Raw genomic sequence first — 24493 nt, forward strand, 5'->3', positions numbered from 1 at the left:
GCAACTAGCGGGGATGCCTTACATAAAAATATTCTTGGCTACGCACATTTTCAGTAACTGGCCGTTAATGGTCAAGTGTAGGAAAACTTAATTTCTTCAAGTAGAAATCTATAGTTTTTATTGAATCTTCTTACTCTACATCCTAATATAATAAGCTTTTGTGGGACACGTTTTTTCCTTCACTTACCATTTTTTGAAGACCCTCTTCCAAAAATACGATTTTTGGTTTGAGCTGGGAAGCTGTTCCGTCAGGAATTTTGCACATTTTTTGTATTTACATTTTATTTCTCTACAGTTCGTTCTTCAGGTCCTATGAGGACCCTGATACCGTCACATCTGCAGCATGGTCTCTTTTAGTTTTACCACAGTTGATTCACTATTTGAAACATTGAATCCTTAACTGTTCAGCTGAAATGATACTAAGTTGATATAATCCTCGTGGAAAAGTGCATATTGTGTCAATACCATCACCGGCACAGTTAATTCACTGATAACGTTGATGCCTACCCTCGTGCCAACCATAGAAATCAACCTTTCGAAAAATTTAATTTCATTTTAGATACGGTTTTCTAAAAGCAGTTTTCATAACATCTAACGCTCCTAATCTTTCCGTCCAATGAAGTGTTTGCTCAACCTCTGCGTCTTACAAAACCTGCAGTCATGCCATAAACTAATTAACTATCGCTATATAGTTCATAATTTTGGTAGTTATAAAATATGATCATTAATAAAATTTAGGTCAACTATTATATCATTAATCAAATTTGAGGAACTTCGCCCGAAAATTACCACGAACTGAATTTTAAATGCTGAATTTAATTTCTGTTGCTTCCCACATGCAAGTTTAATTTTAATGGGGTTTGTCTTGTAAAATGCCAATGAGCGGATAACTGTCGGGTTACACGCGAAAAAGTTTATATTTTGCAATAAATCTTTTTCAATCTGCGTGTAATAAAAAAGGATACGAAAGAATGGCTACACTTCTAAGGGTAACTTTGTTTTTGAAATACGACATTTTGGATTAGACGTATAAGCTGATATATTACGGAAACTTTGTAGTACAATGAGCTTAAGAGCGTATAATAGCGTGCTTCAAACTTTAGCAGGATGACGCAGGATTCCACTTTAAAAAACTGGACGTTAGTGAAATTTCGTGAAGTAATATTACATTTAAATGTCAGCGCGTCGAGTGAGGGATGTTTGTGAAAGTCGGAATTTGCGCCCCATCCTTTCAATAATGCATCTGGGTTGGAATGGGAACGCGCGTATGTAATGCTATGCAGGATACATACGCTGCATTTTATTGTCGAAAGAGAAAGAAATAGGAAGGGGAATTGATGAATTCGGTAACAGGTGTCGGTCCCGGATCGATTCCTGCACGCGGAGGAGGGACGCCTGCGCTTAAAGCGTCACCCCGCCCGTGCCTGGCGTCGCGACGCGAGCACTTGCTACCAGGGAGTGGTGCGTCCGCTTCTCTTACACATATATCAAGGGTTCGTGAGTGTCAGTGAGTAATAGTGAACAATGTTGATTAATAAATTACCAACTCGTGCAATTAGTGATAAAACTCCTGCCAAAGGATAACGCAACACATTCCGTAAACACTGAGAGAGAAGTCAAAGGGAAGGGGAACACAATTTTCAGAATTTTGCCAATTTATTCAAACCAGAAAATGTTAACAAACCGTCCAAATTTAGGCATTTAAGTGAGTTTTATGTATATCCCAGTGGTGCATGTGCATAGGAACGAGTTCTTCCCGTTTTGCCTTTACGATGCTTACCAAATTTTGAAGGTGGCTTTACCTTTTGGAACTGAACTGTTTGAAGTGAATATCGGATGCAAACACGACAAGTTGTTTACCTGTTGGATAAGCCGGCATCGTGTTGCTACTACTTGTTGCACGGACCCACCTATACCGACATCACTCGGCCGCCATCACCACTTGTTCCTCCTACGCGACAGCAACCACCTGCCACCACATTCCATTATACGGCTCGTCAATAAATATCGCAAGCAATATACTCTCTTTAAAGCTTCACTCATACAAACTGCTAATACTAAATCAATAACTCCAACACCATGCCGCGCTGCTACATGGTAAAGAAACAGAGCAACAAGTATCAAGCTGCGAATAGAGATTATTGGGATGAATCAACCGCAACTGGTGGAGCCCCAGTGAGCCCAACGGAGGCCTGCGTCGCACCATCATACTACAGCCCCCCATCCAAGCATTCGGGTGAGTACAAGACTTAACGCATTATGTTCGAGCACGTTCCCAACGCATGGTAAAGCCCTTTAATGAATATCTGGCGTGCGGACCCTCACACGCAAACACGTTTGTGGGAAAACGGAACGTTGAGTCAGCCATCGGAAATGATTCAAGCGCCGAAATATTTAAGATATTGTAACCCTAATGGGAAATGACTTGCATATTAAACTTTGCAAACTACGTTTCAACTTAATCCACTTTTCATTCGCCGATGATTAATTCATTTTCAATAGGGGTTGAAACAGTGTAAGCTTCGGGAACTATTGATTAAATCCTACATAAGTTACGACATCCACTTTTACTACATTTTTCGGTTAATAAATCATGCTAGGAATTGGACCGAATGTCACTCGATGAACGTATTAAACCTCTTGCCAGACCAATTCACTTTTATTATAGTTTTATGGTCGCATAACAATATATCTACGTAACAGCGGATTACAAGTTTAAGAATAAATCATTGCCTCTATACATGTAAGGCTTCTGAAGCAGTTCAAGTACAAGTCCCAATTGATTTTCAGTCGTTCATTAATCGCAACTGTCGCTAAAACTGTCTGGATGCGTTTTCCGCTTCAGGAAAGACAAGCATCCAATAGTAGGCTAGTAGAATGAAGCTCCCATCTTCTCTCTCTCTCTCTTCTTTGTGCCCATCTCGGCCTGTTTTCGACCTCATGCCCACTCTCCTTTGAACTTTGGGGTTTACTCATTGTACAATATTCATTTAATTCTCTTCTTTTCCCTACTCGTCTGCCCTTCTCTCTGTATTCGCGTTTGTGGTCATTGAACATTGAAAAATAAAACAAAAATACCAATGACGTTTACAAATAATGGTGAAGGAGGTACTTTAGGCCAATCAGCTTTTGTAAACTTTCACTTGTAATTAGTATAAGGTAATAAGGCTGATAAAAAACGGCCTTGCTGTAAAACCCGTTCCACACTTGAATATATTGTTGCAGTTTTTGTTTTGTTTTGTTTTTGTAAAAACTCAAACTCAAAGTGCAAAGGGATTTCAAATATCCAAATTACATTGACCCAAAGAACACAAATACGTACATTGCAAATACATAGTACGTACAGCGCTGGGCACATTTCACGTACACTTACGATACATGTACGTACATTTCACATACATGGAACGTTATTTTTGCACTACTTGGTACAAGATTGGTACGAACTTTGCCGTACGTACATTAGACGTACTATTAAGTACTTACTCTTGTTCACGGCCATAATACGTACTTTTCTGGACATACATAGTAGAGTTTTTTCGAATTCGCTACAATATCACATCCGTCAAATTCATAAACATGCATTTCATAGTCACGTGCACAATAATTACTAGTTGGCCGAAATTACCGGCGTACCATGTACGTAATAGAATGATAGTTTGTGATCGTACACAATTGTACGTAAGTACATAAGACGTACATATTTGTCCATTGGATGTAATGTATGTAGGTAAAATGGAACAAAAATCTATGTACAGTGGAAAAAGCGTGCTATATGAATGACAAAGGTGTACTTGTTGATTGATTAAAAATTTAACGCTATATTTCCGTCATATACACGAAATAATTTTCAACCGTATAGCAGCAAATTGTTGTACAACAGTTCTCACTATAATTACAAGTTTCAATTATAGTAACATCCGCATTACAGGGGACATCTGCCTTTTCACAGTTCTTCCGTTCCACACTATGGTTAGGTACTTCATTCTCCGTCCGTGAAATTGTAAAAATTCCCCATCGATCCCGTGTGTGCAAAAAATTTTATACAAGGTCAAATTTAGCAAAAACGGAGTTTTTAGATTTTTTAGCGAAACGGTTAGTTTTACGAGAAAAATAGCTCACACAATAATGGCACATTATGCAATTATCTACAAAAATTGTTCTTAAACTTTTTCCCCTAAGATTCAGTATTTCTGAGAAGAAAAAGCGATTCCAAAATTTACTAAAGTTCTAGTGTACTTGACGTGCTTTTTTTAACGTGGTTTCCCCAGTAGGTCTACTCCACGGTCTATTTTTAGTCTTAGAATAAGAAGTTTTCTCATTCAATTTCTTCTTCTTTTTAGTATTCTCTCCCTCCATATTCTTTTTCTTCTTCTTCGACTGAAGACTTCTTCGGAACACCTCCTGACTACCATGCTTCGGAGGGCATGCAAAGCTGGCGGTCCCTGCAGTTATATCACGACGCCGTTAGGCCACACAGACGGCTGTTGATGCAACCTGAAAACGTCTGTGCCTAGGGAGTGCCACCCATACGGTACAATGCAATACCTTGTTTATTTACCTATCCATGTCTCCTGCTTTAGTCTTTATTGGTTTTTGGACAATTTGTAGCCTTTTTGGATTGAATATATTCACGTTCTTTACTTTCCGGTTCGTTTGGAGTCAATATGGCGGCGTGTAGATGAGGCGGATTCCATTTTCCATCCGGAAGCCAATAATTCACAAAATATAGATCGCCATATTCATTAAGAATCCTTTGAAAAAATTTGAAAATGATCTTGTATACTTCCTAACACTTGACACCTAAGACACTGAGAAAAATTTAAGTCCATAGCGGGGTCTGGTTACAAGTTTCTGTATTTGGTTAGAGAGCTAGCCACCTGTTTTCAAACTATTACCAATAAGGTAACTAGATGTTTTATATGTACTTTAAAGGACGATGCCCATTTTAAATCCGAGCACAGTTACGTTTAACAAGCAAAAAGTAATCGTAAACGATTTACAGAAAGCGCATTTCCACGTGGATTCATTTCCCATTTGTAAGATGCAACTTCTGTTAAAATCGTAAAAATCCGGCCACAAACATGAAAGATAGCGTTGCACATGTGCAATCCATTTTTGACGTGCTACTTCAATTTCTGTTTATAAGAAGAATTTCATTTTAATGCCTTTCTAAATAAGAAAGTTGGCCCTGTGCAAGCGCAAAACCAAATTTTGAAACTGGCGTTTTCCTTTATTCCAAGCGCCTATAACTAACGGAGATGTCAAAGCGATCGGACATTTCTAAACAAAGTTATCGTTCACACGGACAGATAGAGGGACAGACAGACAAAGGAACAGACGGACAGACCAACAGACAGACGACAGACAGCAATACAAAATTATAAACGATTTCTAGGATCGTTAATAAACGGCAAAAGTGTAAAATTATGGAACGGACGGACGGACGGACAAAGTGGCCAAACTAGGGCATTTTTTCTTATTTTTGTGGAAATGCGCTAAAAAGATACACTGTAAGTAAACAAAATGCAAATCGCGGTACTTACGATAAAGAGAAATGTATATCCTCACTCGATGCATAGGTAAATTCCGTCCACTAAGTCCTTCGGAATCCCCAAATTATGAATCCAATCGCCAGAGATCAATATGGATGATGGCAATTAAAATTCCATCCGTTCTACTCGCGCTATCAGCTGTTTGTGTAAACAAAGTGTATCTCGATACGACTTACAAAAAAAGGGACGAGAAAAATCGACATTTGCGTCGTTAAATTCCAACAATAGATGGAGCCATCTATCAAATTGCTTTAAATGTTACGGGGATCTTTCAACAAGTAATAAACCGTAATCAATAATAATGCTTCGTTACAAATTCTACTCTTCTGCAAGCCCCAAACAGGCCAAAAATGGCAACCACCTACAAACATATTAATTTAATGTCAGCAGCTTTGACATATTGAAATCGTACCTTCAAAAGCAAATACGTTTCATCAACTGCTCCTTTGAAAATATTTACGGTTTTTCTGGTACATAACCAATGGAACGATTTTTTATGAAGGCTATCAATTTTGGGCCCCTGCGTTATTTTTTTATCCGCAGCATACATTTCAGCTTTGAAAAAGTGCACCGCAAAGAAAATGGAATACATATGAGCAAAATGAGAAGGTTTCTTAGTACTTGGTCCAAAAGTAAGCAAGTAGAACAGTTTCCACTTTTTTTGTCTTAACCACGAAGTCACTTTTTCAAATTCCTTTTTGTAAGCAGTTTAATTCAGATCTTTTTTCGCTGTTCACTAATTTAGTTTTTGATGATGACGCTTCCATCTTTTAGATTTTCGAGCAAAAGTTGAATTGTTTCGAAAAAACGAGCATACTTTGATATTTTGTGTAAATAGCATAAAACATTCGGTTATAGTGTGCGATTATGATGGTCGTTGTAACACACCATTATACACTAATGTTTTAATATACTAGTTTATTGCTGCATTTTTCCATTGGTCTACGTGCCGACAAAGGCGCAAAGAATTCGGCGTTTTAAGCAACAAAATCGAAGGTGATATAAAACAGTTGAGAAAACGAATTGTCATATCACATTATCAAGGTAAAGCAGATTTTCGCCTGGACAGAGAGCAAATCATCTTAAAAAAGGAATTAACTGGAGATATGACAATACGTGGTTTATTTCATCGTACTCTAGTGCTAGCCTACATAACTGTCGTATCTAAATTTTATTAAAGTAGTTGGGGTTAAATAGGTTTCTTATCACCATACGTGATATGTTATGTGGAAAAAGTTTATAAATGAATCCTCTTGAAGATAATTTAATCCATATTAGGGAAGTATGCGACAAATTCTCGTTTAGTTACCCGTACATTTAATTAGCTTCACTATCCAACTAAGCCATATTCGGAAATTTGCTTACCAAAATCCTTCGAGAGAATTTAATTAGCATCGCAGTCCGTGCAATACCTTATAAATGTCGCTATTTGTGGCTTGCCTCGATGTAAGAAAAACAAATTTGCACACCCCTAACACTATTTAAAAAGTAGGAACTCTACTATTTCGGGTAGCTAACTCCTTCCTTATATATTCCAAATTGTGAGCTGTAACGGGAACAACAAAAAAACCTCATCTAATAGAGGGTTGTGCTTGCTACAATAATTGCATTTCCCGTAAAGAAACTAAATAGAAAGCAATTTTGAAGTTTATGTTATTACGATTTATAGCTTTCCAGATTCTTTTAATAAATCTTAGACAAGCAACGTGATCAGAAAATAAGTTTTCAAACTTTGAGTGCACATCCGAACGTTTGTAACGTAGATAGGGGAGTTTTATAAATATTTCCGAATAATCAGTTCCCAAGAATGATACTGCTCAATTACTTTGCATTGAGTCCTCACTTATGGAAAGAGATCGTACAGAATGTACCCTTACGGAAAAAATGTTTTTTAATTAATTTTTCGGTATAGGAATTGATCTTCCCTCAAATGAAGTACCGAGGCTTGCAAACACTTGGCATTGATCATAATTCCCTAAAAGACATCAACAACTGAAGTTGAGTGACTTCATGATCCGATTTATCTTCATTTATTAAACGTTCCGGCCGGAAATGGGTATAGTTTCTCAGACTTGGCGATTCCGTTTGAACTCTCCTTAGAAATTGTAGATGGCGCTCTCTCGAAAATTATTCGCAAGAAACCATTGCTAGAATCTGAACAACGATTTAACAGTGTTAGCACAATTGCGGGTTAGATCACTACAAACACGTCAAAATATTTAACATAGAGAACGAGAACGTAACGCATGTAAAATAATAATGCCCGTAATAAAGTACCTACCACGAACTACATAAACTGCAAATATAAACACACTATAAACGCTTGAATTGTAAACATAAAGCTTTTCAGAATACCCTATAAATACATATATAAAGCATTTATCAATAGATCTATTACGGTAATAACAAGAGCGCTTGTGTAACTGACAGCAAATATAAGCGAAATAATCTTGTACAATAATAACGCACTAACGTACATGCAGAAATTCTGGAGTTACCCAAATACCGATTATATAATGAGCAATACTTCTAAGCATCCAAAAGTGTGTTGAATTGTTTTAAATCTGGGAGAGATTTTTGAAACGTGTAGAGCAAAGATTGTTTTTATCTGGACTAGATCATACCTAATAAAGGTGTATGATTTCATGACGTTAAAATAAAAAACGTATAATATTATTCAAATAATTTATTAAAAGATTATGAAGAATTTGATTAGGATAAAATCGACGACCGTAATAGCAAGGTAATCTAGATAATATGATAAAGATCTAGATTTTTTTTCAAAAGCGAATGATTTTATTGCTTTACATAAAATACATTACAATAATGTTTAATGCACTATTGTGCCAAGGAACATAATTCTTCAAGTTTACAGTATAGTTGAATTCTGTAGTTCTAATTTAATAACTAATAAGCGTGTACCTGAAACCATAAAACAATTTTTTGGACCGTAAAAGTGTATTTAAAAATAGTGGCTGATTAGAAAAAAATGATGAACATGTGCGGTATTAGGGGTTTATTCAAAACGAGATGATTGTGGCGGGCTCTGTGACGTAATAAACCCGACCAATGAGCTGCTAGAACCATTCAAGTGACATACGACTTGGGAATCTTGCAGGAGAATGTCATTTGTAAATTGCGTCATCTGTCACAGGCACTTGTCACTTGTCGTTCACTTTAACGTTAGATGCAGTTAAACATTCCTCTTAAAACGTTAAATCCGACAAACGTCAGACCCTCGCACAAGGTTGCTGGCTCACTTCTACGTGATTGGTTGTAGGTTTGTGACGTATTTAGATTGAAGTGTTTCAAATTCGGACTAAAAACACAGCTTTTCAATAACTTATTTTGGGTTTATTTTACTCGCAAATAAAAATTGAGGTCACACGGGTGTTTCTATTATTATTGTACTTTGCAGATCAGAAATAAAAAATGAAGTCGGCATGTTTTTAGGCCTTCGGATAATTTTGAATTTTTCCACTGTACATTGCAATGGATCTACACAACTTCCTTAATATTGTACAGAGTGGTTCAAATTCGTTGCCTACCATTGGGATCTCCGTAACGGTGGCAGATACACAAAGTTGCCCCTTTTTGTGATTAAAAAGACTATTTTGAAATTTTTGAAACATGTTTGAAAATAACTGAGATATCACCGAAAAACTGAAAATGTCAAATTTCGTTTTCATTTATCCTAGGACGGCTCCCGTTAGCGCCTTTGGCATCTTTTTTCGGAGAATCTGAACTGTTTTCAGAATATCCATAGCACGCTAGATGTAGGTAGAAGGTATAGGCTCTACTTTCTTATTCATTATGGACATTGGTTTTTTACGGAATGAGATAGAGGACAAAAAAATAAATTCATTTGAATCAGAGCCTACTATAACTACTGTTTGAATGCATCGCCGTTATAGTAAAGTTGATTCAGTAAGATCTAATTAGCCGTAGGTGTTTTGTTGACAAATGATTGTAAAATTTTAAAATTTTTCTTGTAAATTTATGTATTAAGTATAAAGTGTGACACGTCATTATTTTTCTCTTTTGTCCTCTCTTATTCCGTAAAAATCCAATATGGCTCCCATTAGAAATGAGAAAGTAGTAGACTGTAGCTTCTACCCCTCGCGTGCTATGGAAATTCTGAAAACAGATTCAGGTTCTCCGAAAGAAGTGCCCATAGAAGGTGCGAACGGGAACCGTCCATTTCCAACCGTTTAAGCTAGGGAAAATTAAGACGAAATTTGACATTTTCGGTGAACCACCCTGTAAACTGGAAGATTCAACTTGTAAACGTCTATGCGCTTATAAACATCTTCGCTCATTCATTGAGGGTTGTCAAGAGGGAAGTTACACTCCAGATTCCTTTTTTAGATGATACGATCTATAGAAGAAATCGCCATCTTTGCAACTTGTCACAATCACCCAGAGGCGAATTTTGAACAAAATCTCAAAACCTAAAATCATATACTATGCCACATATACAGGGTGGTGACTTGTGTAACGCACCATAGGGATTTCAATGTAAAATTCATAACAATGGATTATTGGCTCCCCAAATTATTTTAGAGCAAAAATGTATTAAGGTTTTTTTGTGGAAAAAAATTGTTTACGTCAATTAACTGTATTAGTTTTCAATTTTTTGCATAATAAAGACGGGAAATTGGAAAAATAAAACCTCCATCGTTTTCAATAATCTGTGATGCCATGGAATGTCTGCTATAAAACAAATCAAATTCTATCAAAAAGTATTATATTTAGAACAGCGAATTCAACATAAAGACAGACCAAATTACTAACAAGTTAAAAAGTAGGTAATCGTAAACGATTTACATAAAGCGCATTTCCACTTGCATTCATTTCCCATTTGTAAGATGCAACTTCTGTTAAAATCGTAAAAATCCGGCCACAAATATGAAAGATAGCGTTGCACATGGGCAATCCATTTTTGACGTGCTACTTCAATTTCAGTTTATAAGAAGAATTTCATTTCAATGCTTTTCTAAATAAGAAAGTTGGAACTGCGCATGCGCAAAACCAAATTTTAAAATTGGCGTTTGATTTTCTTTTATCCCAAGTGCCTATGTATCAAATTTCATTCAAATACTCTTGTAAGTAAAAAAGTTTGCAATTCGGTTTATAAATGGTCGAGATGCGAAAAGGACACTGTGAATTTTGAATCGATTTGATTCAACTTTTGGCATTGCGTATTATATGGCTAAAGCTATGCCCATATTGAATTTCATGCAATTCAGTTCATAACTAACGGAGATGTAAAAGCGATCGAACATTTCTAAACAAAGTTATCGTTCACACGGACAGATAGATGGACAGACAGACAAAGGAACAGACGGACAGACCAACAGCAGACGACAGATAGCAATGCAAAATTATAAACGATCTCTAGGATCGTTAATAAACGGCAAAAGTGTAAAATTATGGAACATGTAAAAAACGGTTTTTTTGTTTTTTTTACAATAACTTTTTTTGTAAGCGGTACAGAAAAAATTCCTTCCTTGGTACAAGACTCGACACCATAACGAACCCAATAGCGAAAAAAGTAGAACAATAGCTCTTAAGATAAAGAACTAGTAGCGTCGCAAATCGAGCGGACGGACGGGCGGACGGACGGACGGACAAAGTGGCCACAATAGCGCATTTTTTTTTATTTTTGTGGAAATGCGCTAAAAACGGTTTCCTAATATAACATTTTACAATAAATGACATGATGAAATTGGTTGGTATAGCTCACAATGGGGTAGCTTGATCAGGAATGGTAAAACACTAAATCTCCCCACGCATCCAAAATTTAATGACAATTTAAAGTTGACAGGTAGTTTTAGATGAAAAACACGACATGTTTCGGAACGAACCTCGTTCCATTATCAAGTGTTACATAAAAGTTTTATCATTACATGAGTGATAGCTAAAAAACATTAAAATTAGAACTTAACTCAATCATGAGTGAAACTTACCAAGAGGAAAAAGTGATATAAAAAATTGATTGTTTTAAGACGACACATTTAAATTTCAAACATTTTTCAGGTTGTTGTGTCTGAAGGACAACAAACAAACCTTTTTATAACATAATTAAATTACAAGGGAGGCCCCAAAGCGGACCACAGATAACAGGAAGAAACGTCTAACAACGTGGTGTTTTTTGTAAGACAGGTTATGTGAAAATTTTAAAATTACACTAGAAAAAGGGGGAATTACCAACTTAAATACCAACTAAGATAAACAAATTACCTAGAACCAAAGAGTAATTAGTCGAACGACACGGTTGGATCGTATGGAAGTTTAGCTGGTTAAAAATTGGTTGTACAACTACGTCTGATATACGACATATTGCATAGTTTGTGGGCCTGTCTTGAATCGTGTCGACGCGTTGAAGCAATCTAAGTATTATTTTAAAGTTTATGTGTAGTATAGGTTGCTGTTATTATTAGGTACTCCTCAAAATATTGAAAATGGATAATAATCACTCATTTTGGACTGAATTTATTGAAATATACCGGGAACAAACATGTTTGTGGGATGTAAAATCGAATGACTTGCACCATTTTCTTTTTTTCTTATTTACTTTCCAGTGATCATCCAACAGAATGACCGCCGCTATTTTTTTTTTTCGAAATAGTCATGACACCACACGAATGAAAGTGGTTCCCTAAATTACCAGTTGCAACGAGTGATTGATGTTCACATCGTTCGTGTCTGTGGGTAAACTACTAACCAATTGGTTGCACAGATTGTTTGTCCAATCTGCAGTGCAACTTGTCGTACGACAGAATGCATAGTGTGTGGGCCGTTTTAGGGTTATGATAAAGCGGAAACAAAGCAATAACACTTTCTGGATCTACTACGAAAAAAAGTACGCAAATAGCGCATAAATGTTATTAATGTTGACATGAATGCTTGCCTATTTGTTTTACATCTTTCCTGCAAAACCAGAACAAAGCTTTGTCATACCGAGAATGTACAGACTCTCATTTCAGCAGTCGTATTTAACGACTGTGGCGCATTACACATATATATCAATATTGTGTCGCATGCAACCAGTTTAATATTAATTTGCTAGAGAAGTTCCTGGTATATATTAGTTACCTCCGATTCTAGTTTAATCTCACTTGAGTGCTGTCATTTAATTTGACATTGTATCCAGTGGAAAATACAAATGTTAACGAGGGTAAATAACAATACAACACAAAATTGGGATTACCGTCCTCCTACATTGCTAAATGTAATTAGCCTAATCGTGATAGTTGAGTGGCATACATTTTCGAACGGATGAACAAATACAAACGTCTAGCGCAACGTGGAGAATTACTGCACAAAGTTCGTTTATCTCGGAATGGCAACAGAAAAACCGATTTTGGTTATTGCGAGTGCACAAGTTTCGATAGGAGTAGGTTAAACACTAATGCCCGAAAACCAATTATCATTACTCTCCAAATCTCGTCGAAATTGAAAAATTTGGCAGATCACGTAAATGAATTGGTCGGGATTTTCCACTCGATGTATTTACCTTTTTAATTTAAAAAATCAATTATATTAGTATTATGGGATTGGGGATATAATAGCGCTCGTAATGCGCTAAACGATGGTAGACAAGTGGAGATTCATTTTTATCAAGAACTTGTTGCTCCAAAACCTTATTGTACTTCGAAATCCGCCAAGTGCAATTAAAAATTACCCTATCCCGCGAGCAGATATGTTCACAGAAATGATTCGAAACGTCGTTTCAATTCATTTCCGTGGATTGCGGCGAGACAAAAGGGAGGAAGCGATCTTGAGTGCACGGTTTGAAATAAAATAATGACGGAGAGAATTCGCTTCAATTACGTAATTGCTGAATAATTAGTAATTAACACGACGGCGCAGCTACTCGATTTATTCAAAAAAGTGAAACATTCATTATCCGTGTTGCGCTGGAAACTTATTTATAATTAACCATAGAAACATGAGGGGGTGGAATGATTCATTGTTTATCCGGTGAAATTACATTATTAGAAAGACGAGCTTTAGGAACTTCGTGCGCATCTATTATATCTACTTGAACTCTAGACTAGGCATCCGTAAGCCCAAAAACCGGGTTTGTGGATTTACGTTCTTCCGGTTGGCGGATAGAGAATGCAACAAACTACGAACAAAATAAACTCCGATGTTCGACAACGCAACTCATGTGACGTGACATCCAAAATAAATAAATACTTTTGTTTAATGATTAGTTAATAATTTAAACTTAAGTGTAGAACGGAAAAGGTCAGGTTTCCAGAGCTGAATGCGACTATCTCGGAATAGGTCTAGTAAAGGCAAAGATGTTTTGTGAACGCTTTGTTCAACTTCACCAATGACATAAAAACCCAAAAGCTACCGTTCGCCTCAGGGCCGGATTGACGGGGGGGTATGGGGGGGTGTCACACACCCCCCCCTAACGCGTGACCATAGTCGGCAAAACTTCAGTTAGTCGGCACTCGGCAAATCGCTATTCAAATGAAATTAATTAAATTAATATTGGAAAAAAATTGCGTAAAATGCGCCGGTAAGCCGGAAAACCGTTTTGTAGCCGCCCCTTCCACGCAAAATGAAGAAATATTGGTTGTTACTCTCATTGCTATTACGAGGATGTAGATCCATTACCTTTCATGGTTAAAGGTCGCTTAAAAATGTTCCGCAAATTTTTCTAGCCGTTATGTTTGCATGGGTTTAAAAGTTGCGATAGGGATAGATGGTAGATAAGTATACAGGGTGGTCATTTTTAGCGCCTGACGATGGGATCTCTTATGTTGAAAACTAATAGTCAAATTGGGGTAAAGTTAAATTTAAAATGTGAATCAATCATTGAAACCACTTGTGGGATATCTCTTTTAGTTTCAATAATTAAAAAAACTGAATTCTGCGTTTTAATAATTCTGTATTTAAAAAAAAACGAGTATACCTATTTATTTATTTATTTATTATACTTCAGAAATGGGCGATTTAGACTATGACATTATTTTTTGAATTTGTTTTGAACGTAGGGGTCACATTGAATTTTTAGATTTTTTTAATAAAGAATTTACTATGGATTTCTATATTACATTTTAAATATAACACTTAATTATTCAATTGTCACGAGAGTGTCTTTTAGACAAAAATCGGTTTTGGATAGATTACTACTTTTAACTTAATAATAATATATAATAAAATCTTGCCAAAAGAACGCTTTACTACATTTAAAACGACATTTTTATTAATTATCTTGATTATAAATGTAAACTACCAAAGCAAATCCGTAAATGAGTTTGGCTGCAATTTCTAAAGCACTGTCGTGAAAATTGAATAATAAGGTATTTTGGTAAAATCAAAGTAGTAAATTAAAAGCTATGGCACGTCAGAGAAAAATAACTCTGATGAAAGTTCATAAGATGAAATTTAGCGACTCTAACGCAAAAAAAAGTTCTATGCCATTCTGGCCATATTTATCAAATTCCTCTGTAAAAGTCTTCTAAACGTCCCACTTCGACTCGGTTTTCGTGCAAATAGAAATAAAATAGAATCCATATCCATGACAGTTGCGAAAAAAGGGCACTCTGTATAATGACAAATAATAAAATAATAATTATTATTATTACTTTGGTATTTATTATATAGTTTAATTAAAAATCATTTGCGTTCCTCTATGGCGGATAATTGGCTAACTGCCTTATTGGTTCTAAGTAATCAGAAAAAGATATAGCAGACAGTATACATTTGGAAAAAATAGGGTCACAATGGGCAGCGTTAAAATGCCGTCGTTTAATGTTATACGGTGTATTATTTTGAATTTTTATTGAAGTCGACATTTTTTATTGCATACACCCCCCTCACTCGGAGCCTCTGACTACGGCCCTGGCACTTCGCCTATTACCTCATGCGGTTACGGTAGTGCTTTGAAGACTCTTTAAAGTAAAGTGAAAGGATCGTCGCTTCAAAATGGTCCATAAGCAATATTAGAGAAAGTAATGGAAACAGCGGCGTAAGTCTCATTTTGATGTGATGGTTTCTCCCTTCTGTAGTGAAAACGCCCGTGAGGTTGACCCAGCCCATGTAAAGTTAGCCCCCCCCCCCAATTAATATTCCCCCCGATTATTAATTTACCCCCCCCCCTCAAGATGTTCTTGATAAATGTTACAAAGAGTTCCGACAATAAAAAAAAAAAATAATAAAAAACATAAAGCATCAATTTTGAATTGAAAATATAGCAACTGGGTCAGCCTGTATACGTTGAATTTCAATTTCATTAAATTCGATTGTTAATTTGTATATATGTTTGTTCTGTTATCTATTTGTATATATCTACAAATATTTGCATAGTATTTGTAAAAATTTATCTCATGTTGAAGCGTGTGTTTTGGTCATTTAAATTAAATCTGGATTTTTAGAGGATTAATAAAATTGCAGGGGTGGGTAGTTGTAATTAGTGGGAGGATTTAACAGAAAGTTATTTTAATAAAGAAGAGACAACAATTTTAAAAAGAAGATGTTTACAATGAAGACGAAAATCCAGGAAGAATATGTCGCTGAGATCCTGGAGGCCATAAGAGGAAGAAATTAAAAATTGAGAAATTTGATAACTTACTTAAACTCACGACGCTTATTTCGTGTAATTGCGAATCCTTGCACATTCCTCCTTTCTTAAACCACTTCTACTAGGAAATCTTACTGATCTGACACTTTGGTACGCTAAACGGATTTGCCACTGCACGACAATATCTTGTGTTTCTGTCATAATGACGACTGAAAATTTCTCATGGCCTTGTATATAATGTAGATTAAATATGTTTATATGTAATGTGCTCATTCAGTTTTTTCCTATGTGTGTACAGCACGGTCTTAAAGACCAGAGTATCCGCTCAATGCTCTAGCATCCTATGAGCATTATGGAGAAATCAATCGCGTTTGTCATACTCAAAAAGCATGTTTCAACATGCACCATGACCACTTCAATTATTCTCCATGTCTATTGAGCAAATTGCTTTTAAATGTTACAATACAATGGGGTAGCGTAACTTGAACGACCTGTACGTTAATTATAAATGACCCTACTCCGAAAAGCAGAAATAAAGTATGGGAAGATCAAACTGCCATTGCGAGGTTTAAGGCAAATTAATTAATGTTATGTGTTCTTACCGAAGGGTTAATAATTTATAGACGGTGTAGCAAATTGTTGCGGTGGATGCTGAAAATTTAAAGCCGCAATCGCTTCAAAACGAAAATAAAAATGGGGAGCTTTTGAAAGCTGCCATGAATTTTAATGAGCAAACATAAAACCGAAAACAGGTGTTTTCGCGATTTTGCCTTGGATTATAAGATGATTTTTAATTCGTTAATAACCAAATAGAAGAATTCTATGAAATGGAGGTACCTAATTCTTATCGATTATAAGATCTAGTGTATTACACGTTAGTTATTATTTGAAAAGCGTCTAAAAGTGAGATTAAATTGTAATAAAAAGAAGATCTTAATTGCAGTGGGAGGTCGTAATCTCCTCAATGCTCCAAAGTAACTATAATTCTTATAATATAAAACAACATCTAGGTTCTTAAAGAGAATGAAGACACCTCGTTATCTTTATTACTAAGAGAAAAGCCGCCTCTACAATAACGGGACGAGTACAAACGACAGTCTTATTTTGCTCCCCGTGGAATACGTAATCTAATTTGGTAAACCTACCAAAGCTCCTGACGTTATATTTCATAAGCGCCCGCGTTGAATACATTGTATACTTTCAAAAGTTTTCTATTTGAAAATTCCTTTTTATTTAATTTTTCTAGAATTCTTAAACCAGTAAGTGGATCGTAATTGGAAAATTTATGAATATATTTCCTGAAAATCCTCTTTATGCTTCAATGTATTAACTCGCTAAGGAGAAAGACGTGATTATTTCGGATGCGGGAGACTTTCGGATGAATGCATCTCACTTTGACCGTTTTAGTTTATTTGCATAAGCACCTACGCGATTTTATGTAATTTTATGCGAAATGTTCACAATATCAGAAGTTCTGTTTTGAACAACCATGTTGAACTCTTTCAACCGCGAGAATGCAACAAGTAGCTTTTAAGATTTCCAGTTTAAACTTGTATTTTGTTTTACATTTACTTATATTATGAGCGTGGAACGTTTCTAGTGTAATATACCGACTTTGATCTAAAGGGGTGGGCAAATTAAAATTTCCATCCTGTTACTTCCGCCTAGTAGATTTATTTCTTTTACACTTAACTTTAATTAGTTTCCGTCCACGAAAATTTTAAGGTCTTACCATTATCCGTGTCACAATCGTTGAAGTTTGCTTGACTGGAATAGCTGATAAAAGGTCGAATGGTGGCGTCGAGTATCATCAACCGAAAGCTCCACTCGTTCAATGTTAATTGTAAAGGACGACGGTGCAGTTTTTTTCGTAAATCGTTTAAAAATATTGACATTTCGGACACCATTCCTAATAGAACAAGTCAATATAATGTTCGTTGCTGTTACTCTATTTCTTGATAGGTATTTTTGTAGTCGGGTCATTCTTTATACTATAATCTTAATTACATCAAAATATATAGTATAGCACATTTAAAACGAATCAGTACTATTTACTACATTTTAATCGGCATAAAGGAAACCTTTATATTTCCTGAATTTGGAGTGGTATTTAATTTGATCATTGAGTTCCTTCATATTCTTGTCTTGTTTTCCTTGCTCTTGTAGCAAAAGAAACACAAAACGTTTGTATTCCAAAACCAAGACCAAACAAGATTGGAACTGTAACTCCCTTCTCTCTTTCTTCTTTTCCATCTTCTTATGCCATAGGTAGTTTGTCGACCCGCGGTTTTTTCTTAAATACATTCTTTACCTCATTTCATTTCCCCGGTCTCATTCTATTTTTGAGTTCTTTTTTTGAACTTACTCTGTTACCTTTTTCGTTTCAAATTCTATCCACTTTTCGTTTGAGTACTCTGATTGCCATTGTTTTCAGTTTTGGCTGAGTTTTAGTTGTTTCATTCCTTGTTTGTTCGGAGAGGTCTAATTAGTGCCTTATAATAATAATTCTATTTATTGCCCAACAGAATTAAATTCCAATCACAGGACAAATATTAATAATAATCTAAGAAAGCACAATAACTAAATATACTAATACCATAACCGCTAACCTACTAAAAACCAAATTAAATGATAATAAAACTTTTAATATCAGATACTGAGCAAGTGTTAAAATTACTTACCATAATTGGTCATTTACAAAGTAAGTTTGTATTGGCCTTATCACAACTGAACTGATGTACATTACGAGACGAAGAGCGTGGCACATGGAACCGAATGAGGGAAAGAATACAGGGTGTAGCATCTAAGACCCCTCGGATCATAATTCCTTTACCGTAAAGGTACCGAAAAAAGTCTTTGAGCAAAATTGTACACAATTACCGTCGCCATACTTCTAACTTCTAAAATATTTTTGATCACATAGTTTGGTGCATTTTCTTCGAGGGTGCCCTAAATTCAAACTTGTGCATTTCATAAACAATGATTTATCAGAACTCCTTGATGATGTTCCACTTGCTCAAATTATAGAAATGTATTATCAACATCCTCATCGTGCCAGTCATCTAAGTACATGGTTGAATACCAATTTTACCAATAACTGGGATGGACCATCGCGGTGATGGCCAGCGAGGTTTTGCGCTATAATTTTTTGCAATCTTTCAGTGTCCATTTTACGTTTAGCCCTCTCAGTGCGGGATCTATGTCCGCCTCTGCCTTTGTCTTCCATATCTCAGCTGGGTCCCCTATCACATTGATCATCCCTTGTACAGAGTGAGTCAACGATTGCGCGGAGTAACTTAATGCCTTGAAGATAAGATTTTTCGATAGAGTGCTTTTGTATTATGATATGGTTTAATATTTTCCACATTTTAAAAATATTTGGAATTATATAGGGTGCGCCCACAAAGTAGGGCGCCCAAATGGTACATTTTTTAAAATAGAACTCCCTGCATTTGAATGCATTTTTGAATTTTACGTGTAATTCTACGTCTTTTTTATTATATGGTTAATATCCGAAAAACTAGTAGTTTTAAAGATAATTCGATTTTTAAGAAAAATTGGGCATTTGCAAGCGTCAGTATATTGTCAAAGTTATTACTTAAATTTTGATTTCAGGTATTATATCTTTTATCCTGGGTTAATTAAAAGTTAAATAAATACATCTACTATAAAACATTAAAAATATACCTTACAGAGTGTTTTTTTGGTAGGTCCAAAGTTGCAAAACTTCATATTAAAAAATCTCACTTTTTAAATGGAACACCCTGTATATTTTTTTTCATCTTTTAACCTTCGACTTTTGATAATAATCTCCTATACCTATCTTTGATATTTTCGAAATATCTTGATTTTCCTGGGTTTTATATTCTAATGTTAAATAAGTTAGGTATATAATTTAGATGATAGTGAGGTGGACATGCAAAAAAAAAGGCAATTTTTATCTATCGCGTCCAAAACGAAAATCGTATCTATTAATTTATTTTTCAAACAATTTATTTTAAGTCAAAAAACTTGAGAATAAGTAAAAAAAATTGACTACAAAGCAAATCTAATTTAACTCCGAATGTCATCCACTCAGTGATATTAGTTTCATTTTTTTTCATATTCACCTCGTTATTATGTAAATTAGAACTTATTTCAGATTAAAATATAAAAAGTAGAACAACCAAGATATTTGTTTATGTTTTTACTATCAAATTTATTCTCCAGTTTTTATAGACTTAAATGAATTATTATAAAAATGAATTAATAAATATGATTTTAGCTTTGAACGAGGCAGATAAAAATTGCCTTTTTTTGCATGCCACCTCACTATTATGTAAATTACATATAACTTATTTAAGATTACAATATAAAAACCAGGAAAACTAAGATGTTTCGAAAACTATCAGAAATAGGTATAGGACATTATTATCAAAAGTTGAAGGTTTTTGGAAGAGCTAAAAGATGACAGAAAAGTATACAGGGTGTTCCATTTAAAAAAAGTGTGATTTTTTAATATGAAGTTTTGTAACTTTAGACCTACCAAAAAAAAACACCCTGTAAGCTATATTTTTAATGTTTCATAGTAGATGTATTTATTTGACTTTCACTTAACCCAGAATAAAAGATATAAAACCTGGAATCAATTGAGTGTAAATTTTGACAATATACTGACGCTTGCAAATGCCCAATTTTTCTTAGAAATCGAATTATCTTTAAAACTACTAGCTTTTCGGATATAAACCATATTATTAAAAAAACGTACAATTACACGTAGAATTCAAAAATGCATTCAAATACAGAGGGTTCTATTTAAAAAATGTACCATTTGGGCGCCTTACTTTGTGGGCACATCCTGTATAATTCCAAATATTTTCAAATGTGGAGAATATTCAACCATATCATAATACAAAAGCACTCGAAAAATCTTATCTTCAAGGCATTGTTACTCCGCGCAATCGTTGACTTACCCTGTACTATCCGTCGCGGGTCTATACCGTTCTGGGCGACTAGCTCTCCAATGAACGCTTTGATCTGTTTATCCTTTTTGGGTATGCACGTTCTCTTGGCGATGTGGGTATATTCTCCCCATGCCCTAGTATTCTCACTCATCGAGTGCGGGCAGTTTCGTCTTAGCTTCGATAGCCGTCTCTCCTTTCATTGCGTGGTCCTCCCCGACATACACTGCCACATCCCAGTCCTTTCCCCAACCTACCCAGCACCTCTAGCGTCCACTCCTCTTCCGGGAAGTCCTTCCTTACATCTTCCATCAAAGAATTATTGTTTACGCGCAATTTCTCACATTGACTTCGGTACTGTTTATTTTATTTTATTTTGTCCTCTTTTATCAACTCAAATTGGAGACCTCAAAGTGCTGATTTAGTTCTTGGAGAGAGAACAAAGTCAATTGGAGGCATATTCTGAAAATACGGTGGTTGATCAATGATATTTGCGTAGTTGGTCAGACCTTCGTCACAATTATACCCTTGTGAGATGATGCGTTATTGTAGTGCAAAACAACTATATAGTTTTCAATCTATTACCTTGGCCTTTTTAGAAGAATATGCATCACCCCAAAATAATAGCCTCTGTTTATGGTATGTTTTGGCAAAACAAAGCTTTTGGGCGATGTTGATACGGCTTTTACGGTTTCTGCTCCGTTAAAAAGCGCTTTTCCGAAGCCTGCCTTCTAGTTTGCGTTCGAAACTCGTGGCCTACGTCCCCGTTACAAATTGTAATGCTTTTTAGGAGATATGTCTTCAGCGACCTTCACACATTGACTTTTAGAGGAAAGTTCAGGTTTCTCTTGGAAACAAAATTTGTTTTTGACCAGGAGGATTATTTTGAAAAGTTCCGGCAAAAAGACTTAGACCCTGTTAGCGAATACCGCATCTGTTTTATACCCACATCAAATAGATACAACTTGACAGATCTTCTAAGAAGTAAATTTGACATTGCCTCGAAAGGATCAATTCTAGATGGTATGGAAAAGTGACTATTTTGCCGGAGAAAAATCGTTGCAGTACAAAATAACTCTTCTCGTTGCTTAATACTTAAATTCTCTGATTTCGCTATACATACAACCATCCGAATAGTTGGAAATAAAAACCGTATAACGCCATATGTAGACACAAATGACTCCTTTAATCGGATCAGATGTCAGCTTTCTGAATAATATGAGTCGTAACATGCTCGTAATACTAAACAATTTAGCACTATTAGCCACTTTTGCTTCACCTATCCATCACGGTCAGTACTGTACAATCGTCACTTGATGCGACACCGTTGTCGTTTCGCCTAGCACGAAACTCATAACTTTGTACCCATATACGAAACCATAAACATTTCCAATGTTAAAAAGTTTTGGGAATATTTGGGCTGCTCGATATAAATTACACCGTAAAAATCGCGTTAGTTGAACTGAAAAAATTGAACACCGCAAGCAGATGGCGGTCGAATTCTACGTCAGTGGCATAAACCTATCGAAAAAAAATCTTCAAGAGGTTTTTTTTGCAGACTGTATTGTATAGTTAGGGAATATCACCCTTGCTCTTGCATGAAACACACCAGAACTTCCATTTTCAGCTGAAGTGAGCTAAATTGCAATAATACCTTCCAGGTAGTTCTCTGTGCGTCGTACACTGAAGCTCTCAAATGGGAAGAGAGCTATAATAATTACTTCTTGATAGGAAATGCAGCACTAACTCACTTTATGTGCGACACAATTACCACTTCATCTACCTATATGACCACTTAACGCAACAGGAGGAGTAAAATTGCGATTGATTTTCTAATTACGCCCTGCATTTCAAGTATAATTGACACACAGATATTGGTACAGACATAAATTTTTATGTCCACGTTGTGCAAACCATAAAAACGTCCGAAAAGTCCTACATAATATTTCATTCAATACGAAAGAACTAAACGCGTGAAAGCTCGATCTGAAAAGTTCATCGCGATGAAAAATTACTCTATTTACTTCTTAAAAAGTAAGAACTTTCGAACTTTTACGACCCTTCTTTTTCTCCCCAAGCAACAAAGTTACTATTTGAATTGAAGGAAATAATGCCATTTTCACCATGCAAAATTCTGCGCTGATTAATGCACGCGTCGCACTTAAAAAAAGCCTCTCCAAGATGCCGTATATATAATTTTAAAGGCAATTATTTTGATGGCGGCAGTTTAACCCGAAAAGTCCACTGATGTGTGGAGGTTACCGCTAAACTAAATGATACGGAAACTATCCCTTAACGGTCTATTTACCCTATTTGTAGATTTTCAATATGGCTTTATACTGAACATTTTTTTCTCGTTTGTTATTCGGGTTTATCCGCTCCGTGCTTTTTTATTATCGTTCCAAGTTATGTAAGTATAAGTAGTTAATGTCCAAATTACATAATCACCGTTTCGCGTAAATGCTATGGTAAATAGCTCTTTATGGTTTATTGGTGTCGTCGTTAAAATTCATGTCACGCTAACAAATCCGAGTTACTTTGCGTGCTATCTGTTAATATAGTCAGAAATGTTTCAACATTTACCCGATTTGGGTGTATGTATCTTCCAAAAATGGTTACAATCGATATCACATTTCCTTTCAAACGTGCCTGCAGCTAATGATAACGAGGGCTAATTCGTTGTCTCGCGAGAGACAACAATCTATCAATCACAAACTAGATAAGTTCCTATAGTACGCTCCATTTTGGAAACTTCTCCTTTTAAATTGATGGGTGGCACGATTAATTCGAGACCTAGTAAAGGATGTGCGCCTATTTGAACAAAACCGACTTATAGTCAGAGCTGCAGGGCAGTATTCGATTTTAGTATTCAAATCCTTTAAAGTATTCAAATACTTTGTAATTAAATACTTTTATGGAAGCAGTATTTGTATTTGTAACTCAAATACTTTCACAAATATTTAGTATTCGAATACTTCGCAAAGTATTTGGATACTTCGTAAAGTATTCGAATACTTCGCATAGTATTTGAATACTTAACCTTCCTTTTTTACCAAAAATCGACTACACCAAAATTTCTCGGGAAAACACTTTTTGGTGCGTAGAATCCAAAACGATTCGTACTTCTTCGATTAGACCTCCCAATAAAAAGTTATGGACAAAAAACCAATTTCGAAAAAAAATTCAAAGGGCTGTAACTTTTTAACTAGTAGCTCCATCTTGGAACTGTTTGAAATTATGGATTCTACAGGTCACATTCTATAAGAATTTTTTTTCCGGGTCGATCTGAGACAATTTTTTTTTCGGGCCTCAAAAAAAGGCAGTGTATAACCTTCCTTTTTTACCAAAAATCGACTACAAAAAAATTTCTCGGGAAAACACTTTTCTTATTAATTTTGGGGCGTAGAATCCAAAACAATTCGCACTTTTTCGATTAGACTTCTCATTCAAAAGTTATA

General features: G+C 35.5%; 1 protein-coding gene across 1 annotated transcript in view; it reads left to right on the plus strand.

The window, feature by feature from the left end:
• The first annotated feature begins 1992 nt into the window (after positions 1–1992).
• LOC116174502 (zinc finger and SCAN domain-containing protein 5C-like) overlaps positions 1993–24493 on the plus strand; it is a 45030-nt gene continuing 22529 nt past the window's right edge. Inside the window, exon 1 of the mRNA XM_031492435.1 lies at positions 1993–2236. Coding sequence (XP_031348295.1) covers positions 2080–2236 — 157 coding nt within the window. The 5' untranslated portion in view covers positions 1993–2079. The remainder of the gene's footprint in view (positions 2237–24493) is intronic.

Source organism: Photinus pyralis, unplaced genomic scaffold (assembly GCF_008802855.1).
Source record: "Photinus pyralis isolate 1611_PpyrPB1 unplaced genomic scaffold, Ppyr1.3 Ppyr1.4_LG6, whole genome shotgun sequence".
Classification (NCBI taxonomy): domain Eukaryota; kingdom Metazoa; phylum Arthropoda; class Insecta; order Coleoptera; family Lampyridae; genus Photinus; species Photinus pyralis.